The sequence below is a fragment of the Wolffia australiana genome, chromosome 7 (assembly GCF_029677425.1).
Source record: "Wolffia australiana isolate 7733 chromosome 7, ASM2967742v1".
Taxonomy (NCBI): Eukaryota; Viridiplantae; Streptophyta; class Magnoliopsida; order Alismatales; family Araceae; genus Wolffia; species Wolffia australiana.
In genome coordinates this window covers 15,453,409-15,475,623 of record NC_135841.1, presented here as the reverse complement: position 1 = coordinate 15,475,623, position 22,215 = coordinate 15,453,409, and the positions used below count along the sequence as shown (strand labels likewise).

At 41.0% G+C, this 22,215-nt stretch overlaps 3 protein-coding genes and 1 long non-coding RNA gene across 5 annotated transcripts; 2 read left to right on the top strand and 2 right to left on the bottom strand.

Annotated features, from left to right (window-relative positions):
- The first annotated feature begins 1,902 nt into the window (after positions 1-1,902).
- LOC144705452 (glucose-inhibited division family A protein) lies at positions 1,903-10,506 on the top strand. Of its 2 annotated transcripts, none has more exons than XM_078578131.1 (13): positions 1,903-2,188; positions 2,952-3,082; positions 4,409-4,500; positions 4,601-4,714; positions 6,268-6,598; positions 7,506-7,685; positions 8,050-8,130; positions 8,442-8,660; positions 8,881-9,023; positions 9,294-9,460; positions 9,551-9,768; positions 9,861-9,953; positions 10,259-10,506. In XM_078578131.1, the coding sequence occupies exons 1-13, from the start codon at positions 2,002-2,004 to the stop codon at positions 10,442-10,444; spliced, it is 2,142 nt and encodes a 713-aa protein (XP_078434257.1). In that variant the 5' UTR covers positions 1,903-2,001; the 3' UTR covers positions 10,445-10,506. The 2 variants fall into 2 exon arrangements, with proteins under 2 accessions (XP_078434257.1, XP_078434256.1); XM_078578130.1 differs by having other exon boundaries at positions 2,931-3,082.
- Positions 10,507-10,583: 77 nt separating this feature from the next.
- On the bottom strand, positions 10,584-11,289 carry LOC144705454 (uncharacterized). Its single transcript, XR_013582041.1, has 2 exons — positions 11,181-11,289; positions 10,584-11,102 (listed from the first exon to the last, which is right to left on the bottom strand). It is a non-coding gene; the product is annotated as an uncharacterized LOC144705454 (long non-coding RNA).
- Positions 10,848-12,900, top strand: LOC144705453 (pentatricopeptide repeat-containing protein At3g49170, chloroplastic-like). The gene is made up of 2 exons (XM_078578133.1): positions 10,848-12,497; positions 12,770-12,900. Exons 1-2 carry the CDS (start codon positions 10,848-10,850, stop codon positions 12,818-12,820), a joined length of 1,701 nt encoding a protein of 566 aa, XP_078434259.1. The 3' UTR covers positions 12,821-12,900.
- On the bottom strand, positions 12,557-21,607 carry ARC5 (P-loop containing nucleoside triphosphate hydrolases superfamily protein). The gene is made up of 17 exons (XM_078578129.1): positions 21,185-21,607; positions 20,069-20,233; positions 19,007-19,129; positions 18,713-18,934; positions 16,115-16,248; positions 15,926-16,018; positions 15,395-15,458; positions 15,263-15,311; positions 15,073-15,155; positions 14,775-14,932; positions 14,625-14,685; positions 14,454-14,516; positions 13,936-14,036; positions 13,781-13,838; positions 13,087-13,395; positions 12,841-13,005; positions 12,557-12,763 (listed from the first exon to the last, which is right to left on the bottom strand). The coding sequence occupies exons 1-17, from the start codon at positions 21,512-21,514 to the stop codon at positions 12,677-12,679; spliced, it is 2,265 nt and encodes a 754-aa protein (XP_078434255.1). The 5' UTR covers positions 21,515-21,607; the 3' UTR covers positions 12,557-12,676.
- Positions 21,608-22,215: the final 608 nt, after the last annotated feature.

Sequence of the window (22,215 nt, the reverse complement as noted above, 5' to 3'; positions counted from 1 at the left end):
TTATCCGAGTAGAATATCATTCATTATCTGATGGATCCTGCCTGCATCATAAGTATGGATAATGTTATAGTGTTTAGTGCGGAGACAGACAGATTGATGGAGGTATATGTGCCTAGTAAACCAATCACACATTCCATATCTTGTTCCATGTTCAATAATAGAAAACATACATTATAATGCACGTATGATGCTTATAATGAATGAAGTCCATGAACTTCACGTGTGATATAATTAATTAATAAGGTTGGTGAATAAATATTATTGGGCCTTTCAAGTTATTGACTAGATTGATATATGGCCTTGTGGGTCAAAGGCATAAGACTGTAAGCCATCTGAATATATTCTTTATTAATAAAGATTTTTCTGTGAAAATTTCTAACTACATATAAATAAAAAGGGCACCCATTTTAGGTGCCCATGCCATATAGACATGGGTGCTTCCTTTTCTTCTTTCTTTGTTTTATTCACCCAATCCATGAGTACTTATTGATTGCGAGGAGATCCATAAGTTCTTCAAAAATAGTTGGTGAAGAATGAGAGGAGATCCAACAATTGTATAGTCACACAAATACATCTAGACATACTTATAAACAACTCAAAGAAGCTCTCCAATGAGAGGGTGGAAATGTTTCCTACATGGCACGCTATGCGTGTTTTGTCCTAGATATCAAATTTGAATTGATATCTTGCTTAAGTTGCATTAAATTTGTTTTCACACACCAAACTATAGCCCTGTAACCCAACAATAATTTAGTTGAAACTCATGATTCTTTTTGAGCTCGCTCGCTAAATAAGAATGTCATGTTTATTCAATGTGTGTTTTTACACAGTCGAAAGATAGGAAAAAATATTATCATAATTATTTTACGCAAAAAAATAGATCCCTGTAATTTATTTTATCATCGGTCATCTAACAAGTTATAACAAAAATAATACATTAGAAACTCATGATAGTACGTTCCATGTTAAAAAATAATTATGTATAAAGAAATAATCACACATTTACATAAGTCAGTACTCGCGGGAATAAATAAATGACATGGGGGGCGACACAAAAATTCAAGGTGGTAAAATAAATAAAATTATGCTTTTTCTATCCAAAGAATATTTTTTTTAGAGTTAAAAAGTGAGCAACATTTTTTTATTATTTCTTTTTTATCGTAATTTTTTATTGAAAATAAGTGAAAAATAGTATGAGATACTATTTTGCTACGTCAAATGTTAGTGTCACTTTTATTTCCTCAATTTACTGCCAATAGTAGAAACGTCTATAAAATTTAAAATATATGCTTAAACAAGTTTATTTTTTTCCCAGGGGAAATATGGACACGACTTTCTCGTAACACATTCTCTATAAATTATTTCACACGTATAAAATTTAATAAAACCGTGACTTTAGTTTGTGGCATCAAAGCTTCATGTCAACCTCGTTTCCTCTACTTGCTGCTAAGGTAAAAACACAATTATGATTAAAATTATCCTTGCAAACATTATTACTCTTTGACCAAGGAACTTCAAAAAAGTCTCACATAATACATTATTTCTAACAGTTAACGATTGGTAAAGCAGTATATTTTAGTTGACTACATCAAACGTAACAAATTACATCAAACGTAACGATTGATAAAGCAATAAACATGGAATTATCATCTTGAATTTTCTCTAACATTCATCGATAAAATGAAAAGGGACATAAGACAAGAAGAGATTTATTTAGCTGCATCAAATATTTATGTCGCCTAATTTCCTCAATTTTCTGTTATGATCAATCTTTTAACGCAACATATTTAACACTTCAAGATAGCTGAAAAAGGGATAAAATAAAACAAGAGATTTTATCGATTCCGATAAAATAAGAATCTTATGTGAAGAATATATATACTTAACAAACTTAGAGTAACGGGTGGAATCTGTTCATCCAAAGATTTCGTTGGCGCGGATAAAATCGAGAGAGAATATGTAATCGGGCGGGGAAGCCGTCCTCTCCATCGATCTTTGCTCATGGCGGCCGCGGCGTGCCTGCCGCGTCTGACGCCACGATTGTTCTCTTTTTCTTCTTTCCGTTGCGAACGATGGTCTTTATTACTCTTGCCATCGTCGAAGTTATACAAGTCCAGTGGAAGCCCCGTGCTCAACCGGAGACGTATACAGCGCAGATGTTCCGCAGTTTACTCATCGATGGCGTCAGGTTTGATTTACCGCATTCAGTTGTTCAAATTATCTTTGTTTGTACTTCATGATTTGTAAGAGCGAGCGCTGCATTTGGGGAAGGAGGTGGGTTCGAAAGAGTCATGTAAAATTCCCGCCTTTCGGTGCCCATGTGTCCTCCTGGTGACTCTGTTTTTCTCCGAAAGTCTCGCAATCGTCCTCATTGGCGGTGGAATCGGGTGTCAATCAAAATTTACCGAACATCAGTCACTTTTTAGTTTCATTTTTTTTTGGAAACTGCACAATTCATCGTTAGTGGAGTCAAGATCCTAAGCGAATCCTGGTTATGTCCTGTCCCAAATCCAGATAATGTTGTAAAGATTATTTTGATGTCCGGATATTACCATCCATTCCTTAACTCAATTCATCATCGATCTCCGTCAGAATGGGAATTATCCAAGAGCGAAACATCACAAAGCATCTGCGTGCTCTTCAGTTAAGATTCAAAGAGTTAAAGAATTTCGTTAATCACAGAGATGTAAAATGATTCTCTTTTACTCAGTAGGCTAAACTATCAACTCAGGCACAAATTAGGTTCAGCGTACCCATGCTTGTTCAAAGCAGCATTGTCTGCACGTAATCTCTCCTCCAGAAACCTTTTTGTATAACCAAGAGCCGAAAGTTGCAGTCTTGATCTTTATGTCATATGACTATATGTGAACACTACTACTTCATTCTCGATATTTATTTCGTAAATCTTCTTCTTTGTGCTTTTCTGACAGATCATAAAGTTCATCCTCCAGATTTGGACGCATCTTATGATGTAATCGTTGTTGGAGGAGGGCATGCTGGTTGTGAAGCAGCCCTTGCGGCTGCTAGACTCGGTGCAAAGACTCTTCTTCTTACCCTCAACCTGGACCGTATTGCGTGGCAGGTTTTTAAATACTCAAATCACAAGTCACTTTAATGTTATATGCAATGATTTTTTCTCCAAAATTTGAGATATATCATCAGAAAGACCTTCACGGTTTATTATGTTACATTTTTTCTGCTTATCTCAGAGTATATTTATACTAAGGTTTAAAAAAATGTTACGAAAATCTCTAGTATTATCCGTCTCATACTGATTTCAATATCATGTTAAGGTGAGCTTGACTTAGGGTCCGGAAACGGTCCTTGGACTTACTCCTAGTGGCTCAACAGGCCTCGATTGTCCCCTCTGTATAATTATGGGCTCCCTCACAATTATGGTTAATGAATTATTACTTCCTTTCCACACCATCTAATCGTCATTGCAAGGAAGTGTGACGGGAGAATGGGTGTCGACTAGAAGGGGGATGATACGATCCTCTCAAATTGTATTGTAAACTCAGAAGGGAATGGGAGATGAGACTGATGGAAAATCAAGAAATATGATAAGAGACCTGAGCAGGGAGGAAGATTCTGGAAGATAGGGAGCTGAGAGAGGAATTGAGATAACCACAAGTCTAAATGATTATTTGCTGCCTTCATTAAGATGAGGCTACAACTCTTAAAAGGGGAACAGCGTGGAAGCTAAATAACACAAATGCCTTTGAAGTCCAGGGATAGACATCACCGAGGAGGGAGGGAGAGAGAAGACCAGAGACCCGACAAATTCTTATGGACTACTTGACTGTCCTTCTAAGGGGATAACTACAACTATTTAAAGGCAAATGCCTAAAAAGAAATTGACAAATATGCATCTAACAGGCTAGAGTGCCGAAGATACCTGTGGAGAGGATTGTATCGAATTCTCACCCAGTCTCGCACAGTATGCACTCCTCCTTGTAGATTGTCAGATGTGCATCAATGACTGGAGTGGCATCCCACGATTACTTGCACTATTATCGGTACAGTAATATTGACAGAAGAATCTTCCCCTCTGCCTTCGTGTCTAAATAACCGGTTCCTTGATGTCCTGATCAGCTGCTTTCCCCTCTTATTTATAGCCACCATTTTACCGCCTTTATTTTTTTCAAGTCGCTCGTGCACCTTAGTTCGCATGTGCTGAGTTGTGCTTGTATCTTTTCTTGCCATGATAAGTCCTTTGCAGGAACTTATCGTGGTGTTACTCTTGAACGCTGCTTGATTCAGATGTAATCTATATTTTATGAATTTGTTTAGAAGGGGCTCTTTTTTTACCAAGTTCATAGTTTTTTTGTTTCTTTAACTTTTAAGCTTATTGAAAATTCTAATTATCTGCGCTGTGCTCATCAGATCGTTGGTTTCCAACTTGCAGCCTTGCAATCCAGCGGTTGGTGGGCCTGCAAAATCTCAACTAGTTCATGAAGTGGATGCACTTGGTGGTGAAATCGGCAAAATGGCTGACCGGTTATATGTTTGATCCTGATTGGCTTCTGTTTTATCTGATGTAGTCTTTTTACGGGGTCTGATTGTCAACATCATGTCAAAACTTCTGCCTTCTCTGCAGGTGTTATTTGCAAAAACGGGTCTTGAACCTATCAAAAGGCCCTGCTGTCCGGGCTTTGCGTGCACAGACAGATAAGAGAGAATACGCCATGGAAATGAAAAAAGTAGTTGAAAGGTTAGGGCTTGTCACCAGTCCATTATTGCCCAGCCATCTATATTTTCCAAATTATTATGTTTCTCTTATAATGGATCATTTCTGATGGTGAAACAATTGTATTTACAAGTTTTTCACAGTATACCTAATGATCTAAAGGGAAGGATGTTTCCTTCTTCTGAACTTGGAGAGGTATAATTAGAGTTTGACTTGCAGAAATGCCAGTGTAGGAATATTGTTTACCCAAATAAATTACTTGATATTAACGATCTGATACTGTTGTGGTATCCTATTGGTAAATATTTCTATAAACCACCTTGAAAAAAGTCAAGATCAATTTGAACTTTCAAAACCAGCAGAGTTCTTAAAGGAGAACATAGAACAAGAGAGAAGAGCATAATAGAGATGGTGGAGAGTACGGAAGATAGTTGAAAGATGAGAGAATGGAGAAGAAGGTACAAAAGAAGGATTGGAAAATCCTTTCCTTCAAATGCAGGCTTCTCCTGCTCTCCAGCCTTAGCCCATGTTGCCAGATGAGGACTGCTGACTTTTTGAAGACCATCCTCTTTCTTTCGTCCACTTCTTATTTATAAGATCCTGGGTCTTTATTTACTTGCCGCATGCTGATGTGGGCCTCCACCTTTTATTGGTACCTGAAAAGAATGTATCGCCATCAAGTATAAGCACACAAGTTAATAATGATCTGTGTACATACCTTTTCATCATCATACCTTCATTGACACATACCGGGGGAAATAGAGAAACCTTTCCCTGAGATATAACCTTAACTTTGATCAGATGTTTGTTTATCCTACCTACTCTATGTATTTCCTCAATTTTCTTCTTATTTTCTTTCAACCAGTATCCACTACATTGCACCTTATCTTAAATTATACAGATTAGGTTTTCAAATGATATTCCTATGAACCTTGATGTAGGCTTGTATCTAGGAAGTGGGCTAGACGAGAAGTGTAGACGTTCTAAGGGTTGGAGAGTAGAACATGAATGATCTAAGGAGAGGCTGAAGGGAGGAGGCAGGGATTGACCAGGGACGAGTCGCCTAAAGGCACGGTGAGGTAGAAACAATCATGAGAGCCGAGGATCGCAGAGGGGGAGAGGGGAGGGGACTTAGACATGGAGAGAAGAGACAAGTTACTCACTTCATTCTTCTTGGCTGCCTTCCTAGAGGCAGGGCATTCCTATTTAAAGGAAATACATAATGACCAAACAACCAAAATGGCCCTAGTGGACTAACTTGACTAAACTAACCCTAGATAGGACGGAATTGTATCAGATATCCATTGTTAATTTTACTTTTACGGACTTCTTGAATAATTTGGCACAGGATCTTAAAACTTTCATTAGATATAACCTTGACGCAGAATTGGAACGGATTGACCAAATAATGACGTGGAGGATTTTTTTTGTCATGGATCTTTCACGTACTTTTTGTCTCGTTTTTCTTCTCATTGTATATTGTTTCATCACTTATTATAACTTTCATTCTTCTCGTTTCACTAATGAATATGCTTCAAAGCTGTCTTAAATTTAGTTCTATACTGTCTCAATTTCAGTACTCCGAACCTTTCCATAAGGGAGGCTATGGTAACGCAGGTTTTGGTGGGGAAGAATGACAACGTTGAAGGAGTTAGTACTTTTTTTGGCATGAATTTCTATGCACCTTCTGTGGTTCTCACCACGGGTACTTTTATGAGTGGTAAAATTTGGGTAGGGAGAACTTCTATGCCAGCCGGAAGAGCAGGTGAAGCAGCATCTCATGGTCTTACTGAAAATTTGCAACAACTGGGCTTTGAAACTGATAGATTGAAGACTGGAACACCTGCACGTGTTGACAGTCGCACAGTAGATTTTTCTGGTTTAGAACCCCAACATGGAGACGATGAGGTATTTATTTCAAATCCTGGATCTTGGTTGTTTTAGTGCACGAAAGTCAATAGTTGGGTCATAACATGCTCTTAATCAGTACATTTTCATGACAGAGGAAATTATCCCTAAGAATTAGCTGATCCAATATTTTATCTCTAGTAGAAAGGGTTTTTTCTACGTAAGATGTGTCCGACTATATGATACAAGTGGTTATCTTATTTCTCACTTAGATTCGTTCTCTTTCTCCTGTAGTGGCTCTTTTTTCTCTACTTGTTGTCTTTAGCTTTTAATTGAAGCTCGTAAATGTGCTTGGTAGACAGTATTTTTTTTAATAGATTGTGCATCAGATTAGTTCCTGAAGAAAACATGTGTAACCTGATCGCGTTCCCAACTTTTTTCATGTCACCACCAAAAGTTAGTCCAGCTGAGAACTTGTGCAATACTACCACATGTTTATCTCCTTCCATCCGTTGCTTCTATATTTTGTTTTTTCCCAATCATACGCTTAGAACAAAGAAGAATGAACAAAGAATAGAGAGGGATAGGGGCTTAGAGACAAAGAACTGTTTTATGCATTATATGTAGAATATGTGAGGAGTACTAAAGCCCATGCTATTATAGAATTTCCCCCACCTCTAAGTTAGAGATCAGTTACCTAGAGCTTCAGTTGGATTTTAAGTTCAAGGCAGGCGACTTAATCAAGTGGAATGCTGCGGTCATATGTGTGAATGTATCCTTTCAGATTTCTGTGATGTTTGTGTCCATGAACATTTTCCTCTAGAAACAGTATGTAGTCAACTATGTGTGGACTGACTTTCTGTAATAACAGTATGTCCATAAAGAATGTATCCTTTCAGATTTCTAGATCTTACTCTCTATATTTACAAATTACTTATATGTTCACTGGATCATATTCTTGAAACAGGTTTCATGGTTTAGCTTTGATCCTTATTACCACGTTGAACGAGAACAAATGTGTTGCTATTTGACTCGTACAACCAATACCACTCATCAGCTTATTAAAGACAATCTCCATGAAACACCAACATATGGTGGTTGGGTTGATGCCAAAGGCCCAAGATACTGCCCATCAATCGAAGACAAGGTAATAATTGCTGTTGCGTTTTATTCTCTCTTATAGGATGAATGATCCTTGCTTCCACTAAGGCATGAACAACAATTTATCACAGAATGTTTGACATGAATCGAGCTTTTCATTTTGGATATAATCTCAGAATGTTTTCTTGTTTTCCTATTCTCGTCACATGCTCCAAATGCCATCAAGTTTGCAGAAATCATAATATGTAATTGGAGAGGTTTTATAATCATGATTTTTTTTACATCCTGATTCCAGGACCAGATCATTCAAATATGAAGCTCTGTTATTCTTAATTATGGATTGTTCCTGCATTTCGTTTAGTCTATAAAAAGCATACATACCTGATGCAACTTATTCATGTCTTTTTCAGATTGTGCGTTTTAAAGATAAGGAATCTCATCAAATATTTCTTGAACCAGAGGGTCGAAGTGTGCCTGAGCTGTATGTGCAGGTATAATAGACACCATTACATTTCAAGAATGAAATAAAATTCTCTTCAATTACTTGTCTTGAGTAGCTTCATCTTTTTGAGTATGCTTGCATTCTCTTTTCCGAATCGAGTTTTAATAGCTTAAATGGTAACACTCCAAGTCTTTACCTCCTGGATTTGCACTGCTATCTTCATTTATGTCTTTGAAAAAAGTTTGGTGCTATTAATGCCTGACACACTTTTTGGGAATCATGATTCTAACCAATAGCACAATTTTTTTCTTGAGGTGCTATTTTAAATAACTCGTTACTTATATTTTAATTCTATAATAGGGATTCTCAACGGGATTACCTGAGCGGCTTCAGCTAGCACTCTTGAGGTCTCTGCCCGGTCTGGAGAACTGTCAGATGTTGAGACCAGCATATGCTGTGGAATATGATTTCTTACCCGCTCACCAGTGCCTCAGATCTCTTATGACTAAGAAGATTGAAGGTCTTTTCTTTTCCGGTCAGATTAATGGTACTACAGGCTATGAAGAAGCTGCGGCGCAGGTTTTTTTCCTTTCAATTTGTCTTTTTATTCAGGTTGTTGAAGAACAACATCCTGCTTAAAGATAAAAACAGCGCCTTCCTAGATTCAAACGATTACCGACTGTGCCAAAAGCTATAGTTGCTAGCTAGGGCACTACTTTTAATCTTTAAGCTATAGATTCAACACAGTTAAACCTGACATTCGCAATCTCAAATTTGAAATTATTTTTTCTTCAATTAGGGTATCATCTCAGGAATAAATGCAGCAAGACATTCATGTGGGAAGCGGCTGATTGTTCTAGAAAGAGAAAGCAGCTACATTGGAACTTTGATTGATGATCTTGTGACAAAAGACCTTCGAGAGCCCTATCGAGTACTGACAAGGTAATCAGTTATAACATTTGCCCATTAGTAGCTTATTGTTTAATAGACAATCACGATCTAGGTGCAAGGTAATATTTCTTCGATCAAATCCTATTCCCTCGACTGACGAATGCTAAGAAAAGAATGCAAAGAAGCGAATTCGTTTCAGTCTAGTCATATCCTTTTGATACAGATCACTTAAATAACCAATTAATGATTCTGTTCTCATTTTCTAATCTTAAGATTTTTTTGTCGATAAATATTGGTAAGAATCTAATTATGTTCTGGCAGTCGTTCAGAACACAGACTACTACTCCGTGCGGACAATGCCGACAGCAGATTGACACCGCTGGGAAGAGAAATCGGATTGATTGATGACAGGCGTTGGGATTTGTACCAGTCAAAGCAGGTCCGAATCCAGCAGGAAAAGGAACGTTTGAAGAACACGCGAGTTGCAGGTTTGTTAGATCTTCCACAAATATCAAATATTCCTTAAGAATCTCATGTTAGGGTTCGAGTTTGATCTAATTATTGGATGATGAATGCAGGGGGAGATTTCGCGGATGAGGTTAGTCTTATATCAGGCCAACCGGTGAGAGATTCTGCAACCTTAGAGAGCATTATAAAGAAGCCGCATATAGAGTATAAGATCCTCGATAAGCATGGATTGGGAAACAAGCATCTGTCAAAGATGGAGAAAGAATGTGTGGAGATTGATATCAAATACGAGGGATTCATCAACCGCCAGAAGAGCCAGCTTCAACAAGTCAGTTTTCTCCTCCATATATATAAAAAAACTCGTGTTTTGCTTGATTTTCTGCTATTTGATGCCTTCTTTTTTCACCCTTTTGTAATTAGATGATCAATCAGCAGCACAGACCGCTTCCCGACGATCTTAATTACTACGAGATGAATACACTGTCGCTGGAAGCGCGGGAGAAGCTTTCAAAGGTAGTTTCAGTTCAAAATCCCCCTATTTTCGACGCTTTCGATTAGGTCAAGTACGTTCTTTTCGATTAGGTCCGATCGATCGGATGAATTTCCGATTGATCAATCTGATATTTTCGTTTCATTGCGTTTAATCAATCAAATTGTGAAATCGGACATTCATTGCGTTTGATTGCGTGTCTTTTTTATTCGGTTTGATCGATCGGATATAATCAAACGAGTATAATCTGATCTTTTCGTTGGATTGCTCGCAATCAAACGAGTATAATCCTAATGAAAGATTTCACAATTCTTTCACTTCTTGTCAGGTCCGGCCGCAGACGCTCGGTCAGGCGACCAGAGTCGGCGGCGTAAGCCCTGCAGACATCACTGCACTGCTCATCATCCTCGAAACAAAACGGAGAAACGCAAGCGCGAAGAAAAAACAGGAATTTCTCGCCGCCGCCGCAGGTATGGATGCAGCCAAGAACATCGCCTCAGTTGCTGATTTGTAAGAAGCATAACTACTCAAATTCTGCTGCCAATATTTAAGAAGACTAGCTTGTGTTACGATTTTCGTCGGAAATGTTCAATATCAAATCAAATTTCCACGGAAAAGTGTGCGAAATTCGTTCCACTTCGCGGATTAGATGATCAATCCGGAATCCACTGTTAAGATCGATTATTATGATACATAATACCTGATTAATCAATTCGAGCGATACACAAGAACAGCGTACCAAAAGAAGGTCGAGCTCTTTCATTTCGGCATTTCTGATTATTGAAAAACCCAAACTATTAAACGCGAAGTCGGAGCTGATGGAAGCGCAAGTGCAGATTCCCAGATTCTCCTCGAGGTAATTAGTCACTCGCCCTGAAAAACATCAAATTCGCTCAAACTTTTTGCAGATTTTCCAGATGATTCGGAGAAACTTCCTGTTCCCAAGACATCAAGAAACCCTAACCAAGAAGCACGGATTCAGAAGATACGCTTCTTTGCACAAAAACACAAACTTCTTCCAGTCCACGATGCTCTTCCTCGCCGAACAAGGCCGGCACGGAGAAGCCCGATCCTTCTTCCATCATATGAACAGTTTAGGCATCAAATCAACCAAGTTCATCCTCTGCAGCGTGCTCAGCTCCTGCTCGAAGGCCCCCAACATCTCTCTCGGCCTGCAACTCCACGCAACAATCATCAAACTTGGGAACGAAGGAAACGCCTTTCTGGGTAGCAAGCTCGTGGATTTATACTGCAAGTCTGCTCTGATTGATAACGCGATAAGAGCTTTCGAAGCCATGGAAGACAAGGACGAGGTCTCCTGGACGGCCATGGTTTCTGGGCTTTCACAAAACAACCGCGGAAGTGAAGCTTTATCTCTGTTGAAGGAGATGATGAAGAACTTCATACCCAGCGGCCATGCCTTCACCAGCGTTATCAGCGCCTGCAAAAGACTAGACTCTGCTCTCCAGGTTGGTCTCTCTCTCCACGCCCAAGTCTTGAAACTTTCATTTGATCTCAACAACAGCTTCGTGGTCAGTTCTCTGATCGATTTCTACTCCAAGCATGGAGAAATCGAGCCTGCTTTCTCTCTCTTCACCTTCTTCCCAGAGAGAGATGCCATTCTCTACAACTCTATGATGTCCGGCTTCTCTCAGAACATGCTTGGAGAGGAAACCCTTGAACTGTTTCTTGAGATGCAGGAGAGAGGATTGAAGGCAACTGGGTTTACTCTTGCCTCTCTCCTCAACGCCAGTGGCAGCCTTGCTATGCTTCATCTGGGAGAGATGATCCACTCTCTTGTTCTCAAACATGGCTGGGATGGAAACTTGGCTATCTCTGGCGCATTGGTGGACATGTACTCAAAGTGTGGAGCAATTCTTGAGGCTTGGAGGGCTTTTGACTTCGCTCCTCTTAAGAACAGCATCATGTGGACTTCTCTGATCACTGGGTTTGCCCAGAATGGTAGAGAGAGAGATGCGGTCAAGATGTTTGAGAGATTGCTGGAGGAAGGTGGGGAAGTTGACCGTGTTTGTTTCACTGCTGTGTTGACTGCATGCAATCATGGGGGTCTGGTTGATCAGGGCATTCATTACTTCAAGTTGATGAAGAGTCAGTATGGTCTTGTTCCCGAGGTTGATCAGTTTGCTTGCATGGTTGACCTTTATGGGAGAGCAGGGCGGCTAAATGAGGCAAAGGAAATGATAGAGGCTGTGAAAGATGAGCAGAATGCTGTACTTTGGAGTTCCTTTCTCAGTTCTTGTAGGACTCATGGAGAGATGAAGATGGGGGAGGAGGCGGCATGGAGACTCTGTGAGATTGACCCAAATGACTCTGCTTCCTATTCGATTCTCGCAAGGGCTTTTGCTTTGGAGGGCAGGTGGAATGAAGTTGCTGAGGTTAGAGAGATGTGGAGAGAGAAAGGATCTAAGAGAAGTATTGGGTGCAGTTGGATCGACTTGGGCGATGCTGTTCATTCTTTTCTTGTTGGGGATAGATCACACCCTGCGTGTGGGGAAATTCATGATACCCTGGACTCAATGACAATACACATGAAAGAGGGATTAATGGTAGGTTCCTAATTTTGTACCATTTTTTCGCGTTATAAATGTATATTTTGAGATCTTAATGATGGAATGGGAGCGCGTCACTTGTCATTAATACTTTTGTTGAAAAAGGGGAGTGTTAATTACATTCAACTTCGAGAAAATTGAGAACAAGAAGCTTGTGACCGGCTGAAAAATGAACCCTAACTGGAGGGTATCCGCAAATTCCGAAGCTGCTGACTGCTTAGCTCGTCATTTATCCTTCTGAACTTTTCCTTTAATCTTTGTATCTGCAGATCACACGTCATAAACAGTCAAGAACTTTAATTTCTGGGAATGAATGTTGAACCATCTCAAGAGTATTTACCCGTTTCAATTCGATCTCTAAATCTCTTTTGCGTTGACCCAGCGAGTGCCGGAGGTGGGAGATTTCAAACACATTGTCCAGGTCGTCCTCAAACGCTGACTCCAAATCCTCTCTCAACATAGCCGGCAGCTTGTCAACAACGGGCATGAGCAGGAAGCAGTTAAACTGCAAAGACCAAGAAAATATAAAGGATTTACTACATCATGACTATTCATAGAAATCAAAGCAGAGGGAGGACCAAAAAACCTTCAGCTCCGAGGAGGCCAAGAAGTGCTCTTTGATGCCATGGAAGATTTGTTGCACCAAAGCATAGACTATTCTCTCAGATGATGGAGCGAGCCTCCGGTTCCACAGGGTGTTGTCCAAGATATCAGCCAGCCGCGTGTCCATGGTATGATGTCCGGGGCTTGATTCATTGGGAGCGTTGGAATGGATAACTTTTGAGTCTGTTTTGCTCTGCTCATGCTTGTGATCTGCTGGTGGGTCTTGATGAGCTGACTGGGCCGACTCCAAGTTGGCAATGGACTCCAGAAATTGACGCAATCCGGGCCGATTCTGCAGGAAACCCCTTCGTCAGCATTGTTTAATGAAGGACAAGTATGGAATTGTTCAGGGTTGACGTTCATGGCTTATAAGTTAGGGTGTTGGGTTTCAGGTTTAGGGTTTCGGGCTGATTCTGTGATAAAATTCTTTGCCTGCATTTTATATTGTACTGGCATGGGATAGGGTTTAGGGTTTCGGGCTGATTCTGTGATAAAATTCTTTGCCTGCATTTTATGTTGGACTGGCATGGAATAGGGTTTAGGGTTTATGTTATACAGTCAAAGGTCGTGAGTTGATTTTGCCAGCAGTGTATAATGAAGGACTGGCATGTGACCAGCTCAGGGTTTTGGGTTAAATAATGGTTGTGAAGTAGGAGGGGCAAGAAAGTGAGTCTGGCCTTATTGTGGATTGACCAGGTTACATATCGGGTGGTGCTCATCAAGTCCTCCATGCACCTGCAGATGTCAGAGAGATTTCAGGAGTGTTGTATTTGGCGCTGATATAGAAAGAAATGATCGCATACAGTACTGAAAAGGGTCTTGAATTTTTTACTTCTCTCGGCATTGACGTTCTGTGGACTCTGCAAAGTTGAGGAAAGCAGTTTCTACGCGCCTCAAGAACACACTGTGCCCGCTAAGGTATTCACCATCCTTCTGTACATCAGCAACCATGTGAGAATTTCAACACAAATATGGATCTAGAGCGAGAGGACCATGTGAGAATGCCGACTTAGATAGCCAAAAAGAGATGGACTGAGATGCCTAGTCTCGTGAGAATGCTGAGGGAGAGATGGAATGGGAGACCCAGTCCTGTGAGAACGGTGAAATAGAGAGATGGAGAGAGACTCAGTTATGTTGGTTTGCTGACGTTGAGAAACAAGAGAGAGAAACAATGGAAGAGATGGAGAGAGACCCACTTATGAAAGAATGCTGCCAGGGAGAGACATGAATGAATTGATAGAGGATACAAGCCTTTCATAGGAGAAAACAGAATGAAAGAGAGATAGTGATGAAGATACTCATGTGAGAATGCTGATAGAGAGAGAGGTTTGGCAAAACCACACCACGGACCTGCAGTAAGTAAAAGGATATAGGGAGAAGCCTCTTCAATATGTGCAATAACCTGAAACCCAACTGCACAAAGGGCCCAATTTTTATGAAATCCAAGAATGAACCATGGACAAAAAACATTGTTCCTCAAATTAAATATGAGCCAAATGATCCAGGGATTGAGTCCGGTACCTGGTGGAGGAATGGTTCAAACGTGTCACGAGCCTTTGCCACGGCGATCACACAAGCAGTTCTGCCCAATTCCCCGAAGCTTTTATTAATTACTTACCCTAGCAAGATTTCTTGAGCAGACTAAATTTCAGAAAAAAATAGCAAAACTACCTTGAATAATTTGTTCCGTCGTGGATATCTTCAACTCCACATGCGTTGACTATCTCTTCTCTAGTGATTGGAGGGCACTTTGTGTTCCCCACCACCAGACGGAATTCTGCCATGGCCCTGTGATACTGGGCACCCCCATAGAGACGCATGCCAGCATTCTGACAGTATTTTTCTATAATTAAAATAACTAAATAATGTTTCAAAAAAAAAAACTAAATAATATCTAGGAAATTCTATCTGCTATTTAGACACCTTTTGCCTAAAATAAAGGAATTTTAAAAAGGTAAGTACCACGTACAGGCATCATTTTGCATGGAACTTGAAGGCCATCGCTGCTCGTGAAAGCGCCTCCAACAGCCCTTTCATCTTGCAGAGTCTCCCCTGATAATAAATATTAAAAAGAACTCATGGCGTCAGTAAAGTAGTTAATTTAAAATTCTTGCTATGTTCAATTTAATCAGTAAAAAATGTTCCGAAATTTATCTTACCGAATTTGTCTGGAGGTGCTACCACTGTGCCCTTTAAAAGCAACGATAACTACAGAAGAATGTTGGACGGTTAGGTATTTTTCATACAACTATTTGTTTGATTTGAGAGGAAAAATATTACGAAAATAATACCTTGGTCAACAAGGCATCCCGGAAGGACCGGGCCTTCTCCTTGAGCTTCAGCACATCCAAATCGCTGCGTGACCGACAAAAAAAAGGGATTGAATGAGAAATTTCAAGCATCTTCCTTGATTCAACGAAGTCACATCTTATAGTGAAAGGAAATCTGCGGAAAGTGAGATTTTTTTGGAAAAATCCTGCTTGAAATTTTAGCAATCTGCGGAAAGTTTGAGATTTTTTTTTGATGTCTTCATACAGAGATCTGTCTTAAATATTGCCAAACAAGAATCACACAAGAATCACGTAGGAAGAAAATGAGAAATCTCAAAAGCATCTTGATTCACAGAAGTCATATCTTGCATCAGAGAGATGATGATTGTGCTCGAATTTTTTTAAAAAGGGCATGTCTTCCTCCAAAGATCTCTTTGGTCTTAAATTTCGTCTAACTTGTAACTTATCCAACTTTAACTTAGGCGGTTATCTTAGTCAAGGAAGTTCTAAAAACTTTTGAAAATATTTCGGTGGTAGGATGCTAGAACGTACCTGATTTCTTGATTGATTTCCCTGAGCTTTCTTGTAGCGCTCCGGAATTCCTTATCCAGAAGAGGAACTACGAGGGGTACGTTATCCATATACCTATTTTTTGACCCAATTTGATGGAAAATAATTCTTATCAGAATAAATGTAACAAGTTAATTCCTGAAAGTAAAGAGATATGCACGGCAGTCACACCTTTTAAGCAACAGTTCTTCTAAGAAAGTCTTAAGACTACTGATCCCAATCCTGTTTATTTCTTCCTTGGTCAATGTTCTTCCCAATTTTTTCTCCAAAGATGACACATCCTCTGTCTCTCTTGCTGAAATTGCCTGAAAGTTGAGAAAATTGAAGAGATCAATGTTGGGATGGTTCTTAAAAATGAACCATAAAACTGGGCATGACGTTCTTCATTCTCAAATTACAAAATACATTTCGCACGAATCAAATTCTTCCATAAAAAATATTCATATAATTCATGCAACAGTTACAAATTCATATGCGCATTGACCTAGGCTTGACTATTCCTGTTTAAAAGTAAGCATGACGCGATTCGTTCTTAAACAACTCTCACCAATTCATTCATATTAACGATGACGTTGGTTTAACGATTCCTACATAAACTAGGCATGACGTTTTTCATTCTCAAACCATGAAATAATTCTTTTACTCAATTTCTTCTTTAAAAGATGGTTAAATACAGTACATGTACCGTGGAACTCCAGAGAGGCAGAGAGAGCAGGTGGAAGCAAGCGAGAAGAGGGAGGAAAGAGAGCGAGAAATAAATTTCTCTCTCCCCCCTGGGAGTCAGGGTGAGAAAGACGTAAACCAAACTCATTTCAACAAGGGCGGGTTCCCACTCCTTAAGTAAGAGAAGGAAGACTCAAATACAAAGGACACAATCTTTTTTTTTTTTTTTTAAAAGATATATGAGGCGGTCACCCGACAAAGGACACAATCTTATATTGAACACTCCCAACGAGCTGAAGAATGGATTTTCCACTTGACGCTTGGAGAAAACCCAGAGATGAAGGAAAAGAAATAAAACCCAGAGATGAAGGATTCTCCATAGACGGGCGGCAAGGTGCCAAGGAGGATGGCCAGAGCTACTGCACTGATGTACCACTAAGGATGCCAGAGAAACTGGAGAAGATGATATCTGGCCAGTCGTTCCCTTGAGGCTGTTGGAGATTCGACAGTGGAGGAGATGACAATTACCACACTGATGTCCCACTATAGATGCTGCAGAAACACTGTAGGAAAGGATGTGATATACTGGAGAAGACGATATCCGGCACAGACATTCCCTGAGGACGCAGGATGAACTGGACACAGAGGATCAAGCAATGTGGCACGGACACTGCCGTGACACGGACTACTGGCATGGTGCATTTTCTGATCTGAGGAAAAGAGACAATAGCGAATGCCGCAGAGATTTCTGCCAACTGGATGCCACAGACGTGACGGAGAGAAGGCAACCGGGAAATGTCTTCGAAGACACCGAGGAGGGCAATGAGACAGTTGGACACCGCAGACACGACGGAGAAAAGGCCACCAGGAAAGGCCTCCGGAGACTCTGAGGAGAGTGCCACAAGGCTGCCAAGCAACGCAACGTGACAGATGCCCTGAGAAGGGCGCTGAAGAGACTAGCACTATCAAGAAGGGCGGTGGCAAGGAGAACGCTGCTGCTGCTTCCGAGAAGAACAAGAAAGGCTGCCGACATGCATTGCCAAGGCGAATGCCACTGAGAAGTGTGCCAAGAAGGGCGACAAGACAGACGCTGCAGAGACAGACACCACTGCAGAGAAGGTTGTTGATGCCTCTGGCAAGGCCACTGCTGCCTCTGGGAAGAATTGGGTAGAGACCCAAAATGCTGGCAGCGGTGAGAAGTTCATTAACTATGAGAAGGCAGCCACTGATATGAGTTGCCAAGACAAGTGCTGCCGAGGCTACGAGACTGCCTGGCCGTGTGTTGCTAAGTAGGGGGGATAGAGAGGAGAGCGCCATGATGGTACTTTGTCAACAAGGCTGCCAAAAGATGAAAGAGGCACAGCCACAGCCATTGAATGTCATCAAACGCTCTGATACCATGTAATTCCACAGGGATGGAGATAGCATACAGAATCAAGTGAAAGGTGAGTGGAGAGAGAGCAGGGTCCTTACTGCCCCCCTGAGAGTGGGTGAAAGAAATGCGTAAAACCAAAATCGGTTCAATAAGGGTGTGTGTGTTTGTGTGGGTTCCCCCTCCTATGATAGGAGAAGGAAACCCAAATAAAAAAGAATACCTATACCCCTATCTTCAACATGTACTTATCCATACCAATGAGTGAGGACCTTGCTTTAAAAATTCCTTCGCAGACAAGGCATGCTGTTCTTCACTCTCAAACGAAAAATAAAAAAAAATCACTCAATTTTTTCTTCTCTAGAAAGTAATTCAAATAATTTGCTCAAAATGTATAATTCATAAATATGAGTATTGAGCTTGGCTCAAATATGCATGCATAAAAGTAAGCATGATGCTCTTCATTCCCAAACCATGAAATAAAAGTTTCACTCAATATTTTTCTTCTCTAAAAAACATTCAAATAACTCAATGCAATATGTACTAATTCATACATATAAGCGATGACCTTGGTTCAAACATTCTGGCAAAAACTAGACCTTGGTTCTCAATCCAAGAAATAAAATCGTCACTCAATACTTTCTTCTCTAGAAAATATAAAAATAAATCATCAATAAGTACTAATTCAAAAAATATGAGCAGGGATTGAATACTGATCTCAGGAAAAATTTTACCTTCTTAAATTCTTCATTTGATTTGTAGACTGAATCACGCCCTGCTCCAACTCTTCCAGAGGGCACAGAGGTGAAGAAGGGAGAGTCTCCTAGTAAGCAGCCATCCAACGTTCTCGCAGGAGGCCGCAGGAAGACCTCCACATCTGACGACCGTGCAAACTGAGGAATCTTCGTGTCCAGCTTCGTCGATACGATCACCGTCCTCGACAGCTCCGCATCAATCTTCACACATCAACAAGCTCTCAGTCAATCCCTCTCAGCGAATCAAGCCTTGGTGAGGATGAATTTCCCAACCTGCATCACTAATTTCCGAGTTGTGGCGTTGCTCCAATCACTGCAGTCTTCCAAACAGAGGATAATGAACTCTTTATGCTGCATTTTAGCTCGCACGATAGCCTCTACTGCCCTAGCCTGCGCCTAGAATTCGAAATCATCAACGAACGGGTAAATTTCTAGACTTCGAATATGAAATCCTAAAGGATGGGGAGGTGAATTCTTCTTGTCCCGAACACAGACGATAGATGGGCAGATAGATTTTGACCCACAAATTCAGCCCCAATTATAGGCAATGTTCAGCAGCTTCAGCTCTCCATACATCCGGAAATTTATATGTAGTGATTTGGCAAAATTTAAGTTCATTAATGTCTTATCTGAGATGATGTCAAGATGAGACGCTTCGGGTCTAGGGATGCTCGCTCAGTGTGGTGCGGAAATTCGCCCTCACTGGAAAAATTCCGACCCCCCCAAACCCCTTGAGCACTCACTGATGACCAAAAAAAGTTCTTTGACAGGTTTTCACCCCCAACTTCGATGCACAGCTGAAGCTCTTAACCAATCGCCCACATGAGTCATAGATTTAATCTACAATTTTTTTATAAATAACTGAAAAAATAGCCCATTCAGACTGTTCCAGGCCCCTACAGGTGGGTGGATTGAATGCTCAGTGGGCTGCGCGAAAGGCAGTTTGAAAATTTGAACAGAATCACACGACAGCCACGCAACCGCTCAATGCCCATGGTTGGATCATCCCTATTTGGGAAGGGAGAAAAAACCTCGAGACAATGGGGTTCAGCACACATCAAACCATTGGATCATTGTCAATATCATCGTCCTATCTCTGACATTGACGAATTTTGGATGATGGATGGATAAATCGTCCATCATGGTCAACAGTCATCTTTGCTACATTGTGGTTTAAAATTGTAAATGTCATGGGTTAACGATGACGTTGACATTGTAGACGCAGGCATCGACAAAACATCAACCATTTGTTAGATATCTTCGTCACATGCCAACGTCATCCATCCAGGACAATTGTGCCAAAGAACAAAAAACTTGGTAATGGCCACAAGATACCTGAAGAGCGCGGTTGTTCTTGCCGGGGGCAGGGGCTATGAGTCCCGGAGTGTCGATAATGGTGAGATTAGGGCAGTACTTATAGTCAACAAGGATGACAATCTCCTTTGCGCTGAACTCACATGGCTCCTTTGCCAGCCTCGCGTTCTCCGCCTCTATATATGCCTAGAGATCATGAAACAGCATCAGAAGCAAAGGCATGAGGACCAAGGAAGAGGAACAGGAAAAAAATGAAGATTTCACTAATGACTCTCGATCAAAAAAATAAATTTTATTTATTTAGTACCCTTTTCTTGATGAGAAAATGGGTCAGATTCTACGGGATCAAAGCTATGAAACCTCCCATTAATCTAGGAGCTTTTGCTTGCACTGTACTATTTGGTCAACAAACCAAAACTGATAACATTCTAGATATGCACAATCGTCAACGCCATTTTGCTCATTTTTAAAATAGTCCACCTCATGGGGAGATATTTTTTCAAATTACTGACATTGACTGTCGCCGACACAAGAAGTGACGAAACACTCTAGAATAGGGAGTTGGCTGGTTCAAGAGAGACAGGATTAGCTCAGCCCTCTATAATTAGTTCATTTAGGTTCTACAAGGAAAACAATTGACCAACTCGGGAAAAAAGAGAATTCCTCTGAATGAGAAGCCGACTGCCCAACAACATCTCATTGGTTTTTTTATTCATTTTATAAGCTTTGACTTGAACTTCACCAACAAATTACCAGAAAATGGATCTTAGCCTATTTGAGATTGTTCCTTTTCATCGTAATCAAATTTTTTTTCGTCCTTTTCCGAACAAAAGAAATCGAAGAACCTAATGGATGAACTGATCCTTGGCTGCAACAGATGAACTAATCCCAGACTACTCAGATGAACAGCCAAAGGACAAGTTCAAACCACTAGGTTCTTCGATTTTCTTTGTTCGGAAAATGACAAATAACCATCTTTGATCAGGAACATTCTCAAATCGACCAAGATCCATGTCCCGGTAATTCCTCGTCGAATTGGAAGCCAAAGGCCACAAAGTAAATAAACCAATCCTCGACCCACATTGACAAGACGAGGCTAAATTCATCATTGGAGGGGGGAATCGAAGAGGCATTCACCTGAATCTCCGGAAGGGAGAGGGAGCAGGCGGAGGAGGGGTCGGAGTCGGAGACGAGGCGGCAGACGGGGAGCTCGCAGTCGGGCTTGTACTTCATGTGGAGGGTGATGGGCCGGCGGGTCTTGGTGCCTCCGCCGACGTGGTTGAACTGGAAACCCATTAGGGCTTCTACCAGGGCGCTCTTCCCGTCCGTCTGGTGCCCCACGACGAGCACCGCCGGCGCGTCGAAGGGGGTTTCGAACTCTTGGGCGAGCCCATGGAGCTCGTTATAGGCTTCGTAGAGCTTCCCCGAAGCCTCTACCCCCTCGCTCGGCTCCTCCATAGCCTCCATCGCCTCCTCCGCCGCTGCCCGGATGAGGTTTTCTCCTCTGCGCTCAGAAAGCTCGCGCCTTTGAGGCCGTGGAAATCTTGATTCTCCCAGAGTACTTGCTACAGGGTGTCTTTTAAATGGTTAAATATTGTAGTCTTTTTTTTTTTTGTCTCTGTTCTTCGACTTGTGGATTTTTCAAGTTTTAGGATAACCAGACATTTAATGAAGTCATGTTCTGTGACCCAGTTCATTTAATGAAGCCATGCCTGTAAGTCTGCCATGGCAAGGGTTGTTGTGCAGTCCAGGAACCATATCCGATGACTGATGACAATGATAATGGCTTTGATTGAGAGTAGACTAGGTTTGAGTATTTTAATATATGAGTATTTGAATTGATTTATGAAATGGGTAGTTGTTTTTATTTTATGATATATGGGTAAGCATGGATTTCCTTAGCCCCTCCTAACTACTCCCTTGGGACACTATATGCGTCGCCAAAGAGATGGGGTTGCTGCAACTTTCATAGGTTCTTTCTTGCAGAACCTCTTGACGAGAATCGAGGTCCTTGCGCAGGCTTCTTATCCCTAAGACTTGCTTGTTCTGTTTGGAGTGCCCCGCTGTGCTTTGAGAGCCAGCCGCATAGAGGAGTGCCATCAATTAGGGTGCTGTTTACCCCTAACCACTTGCTCGCCGGTCACTCGGGCTCCGTGTTTCAAGTTTGT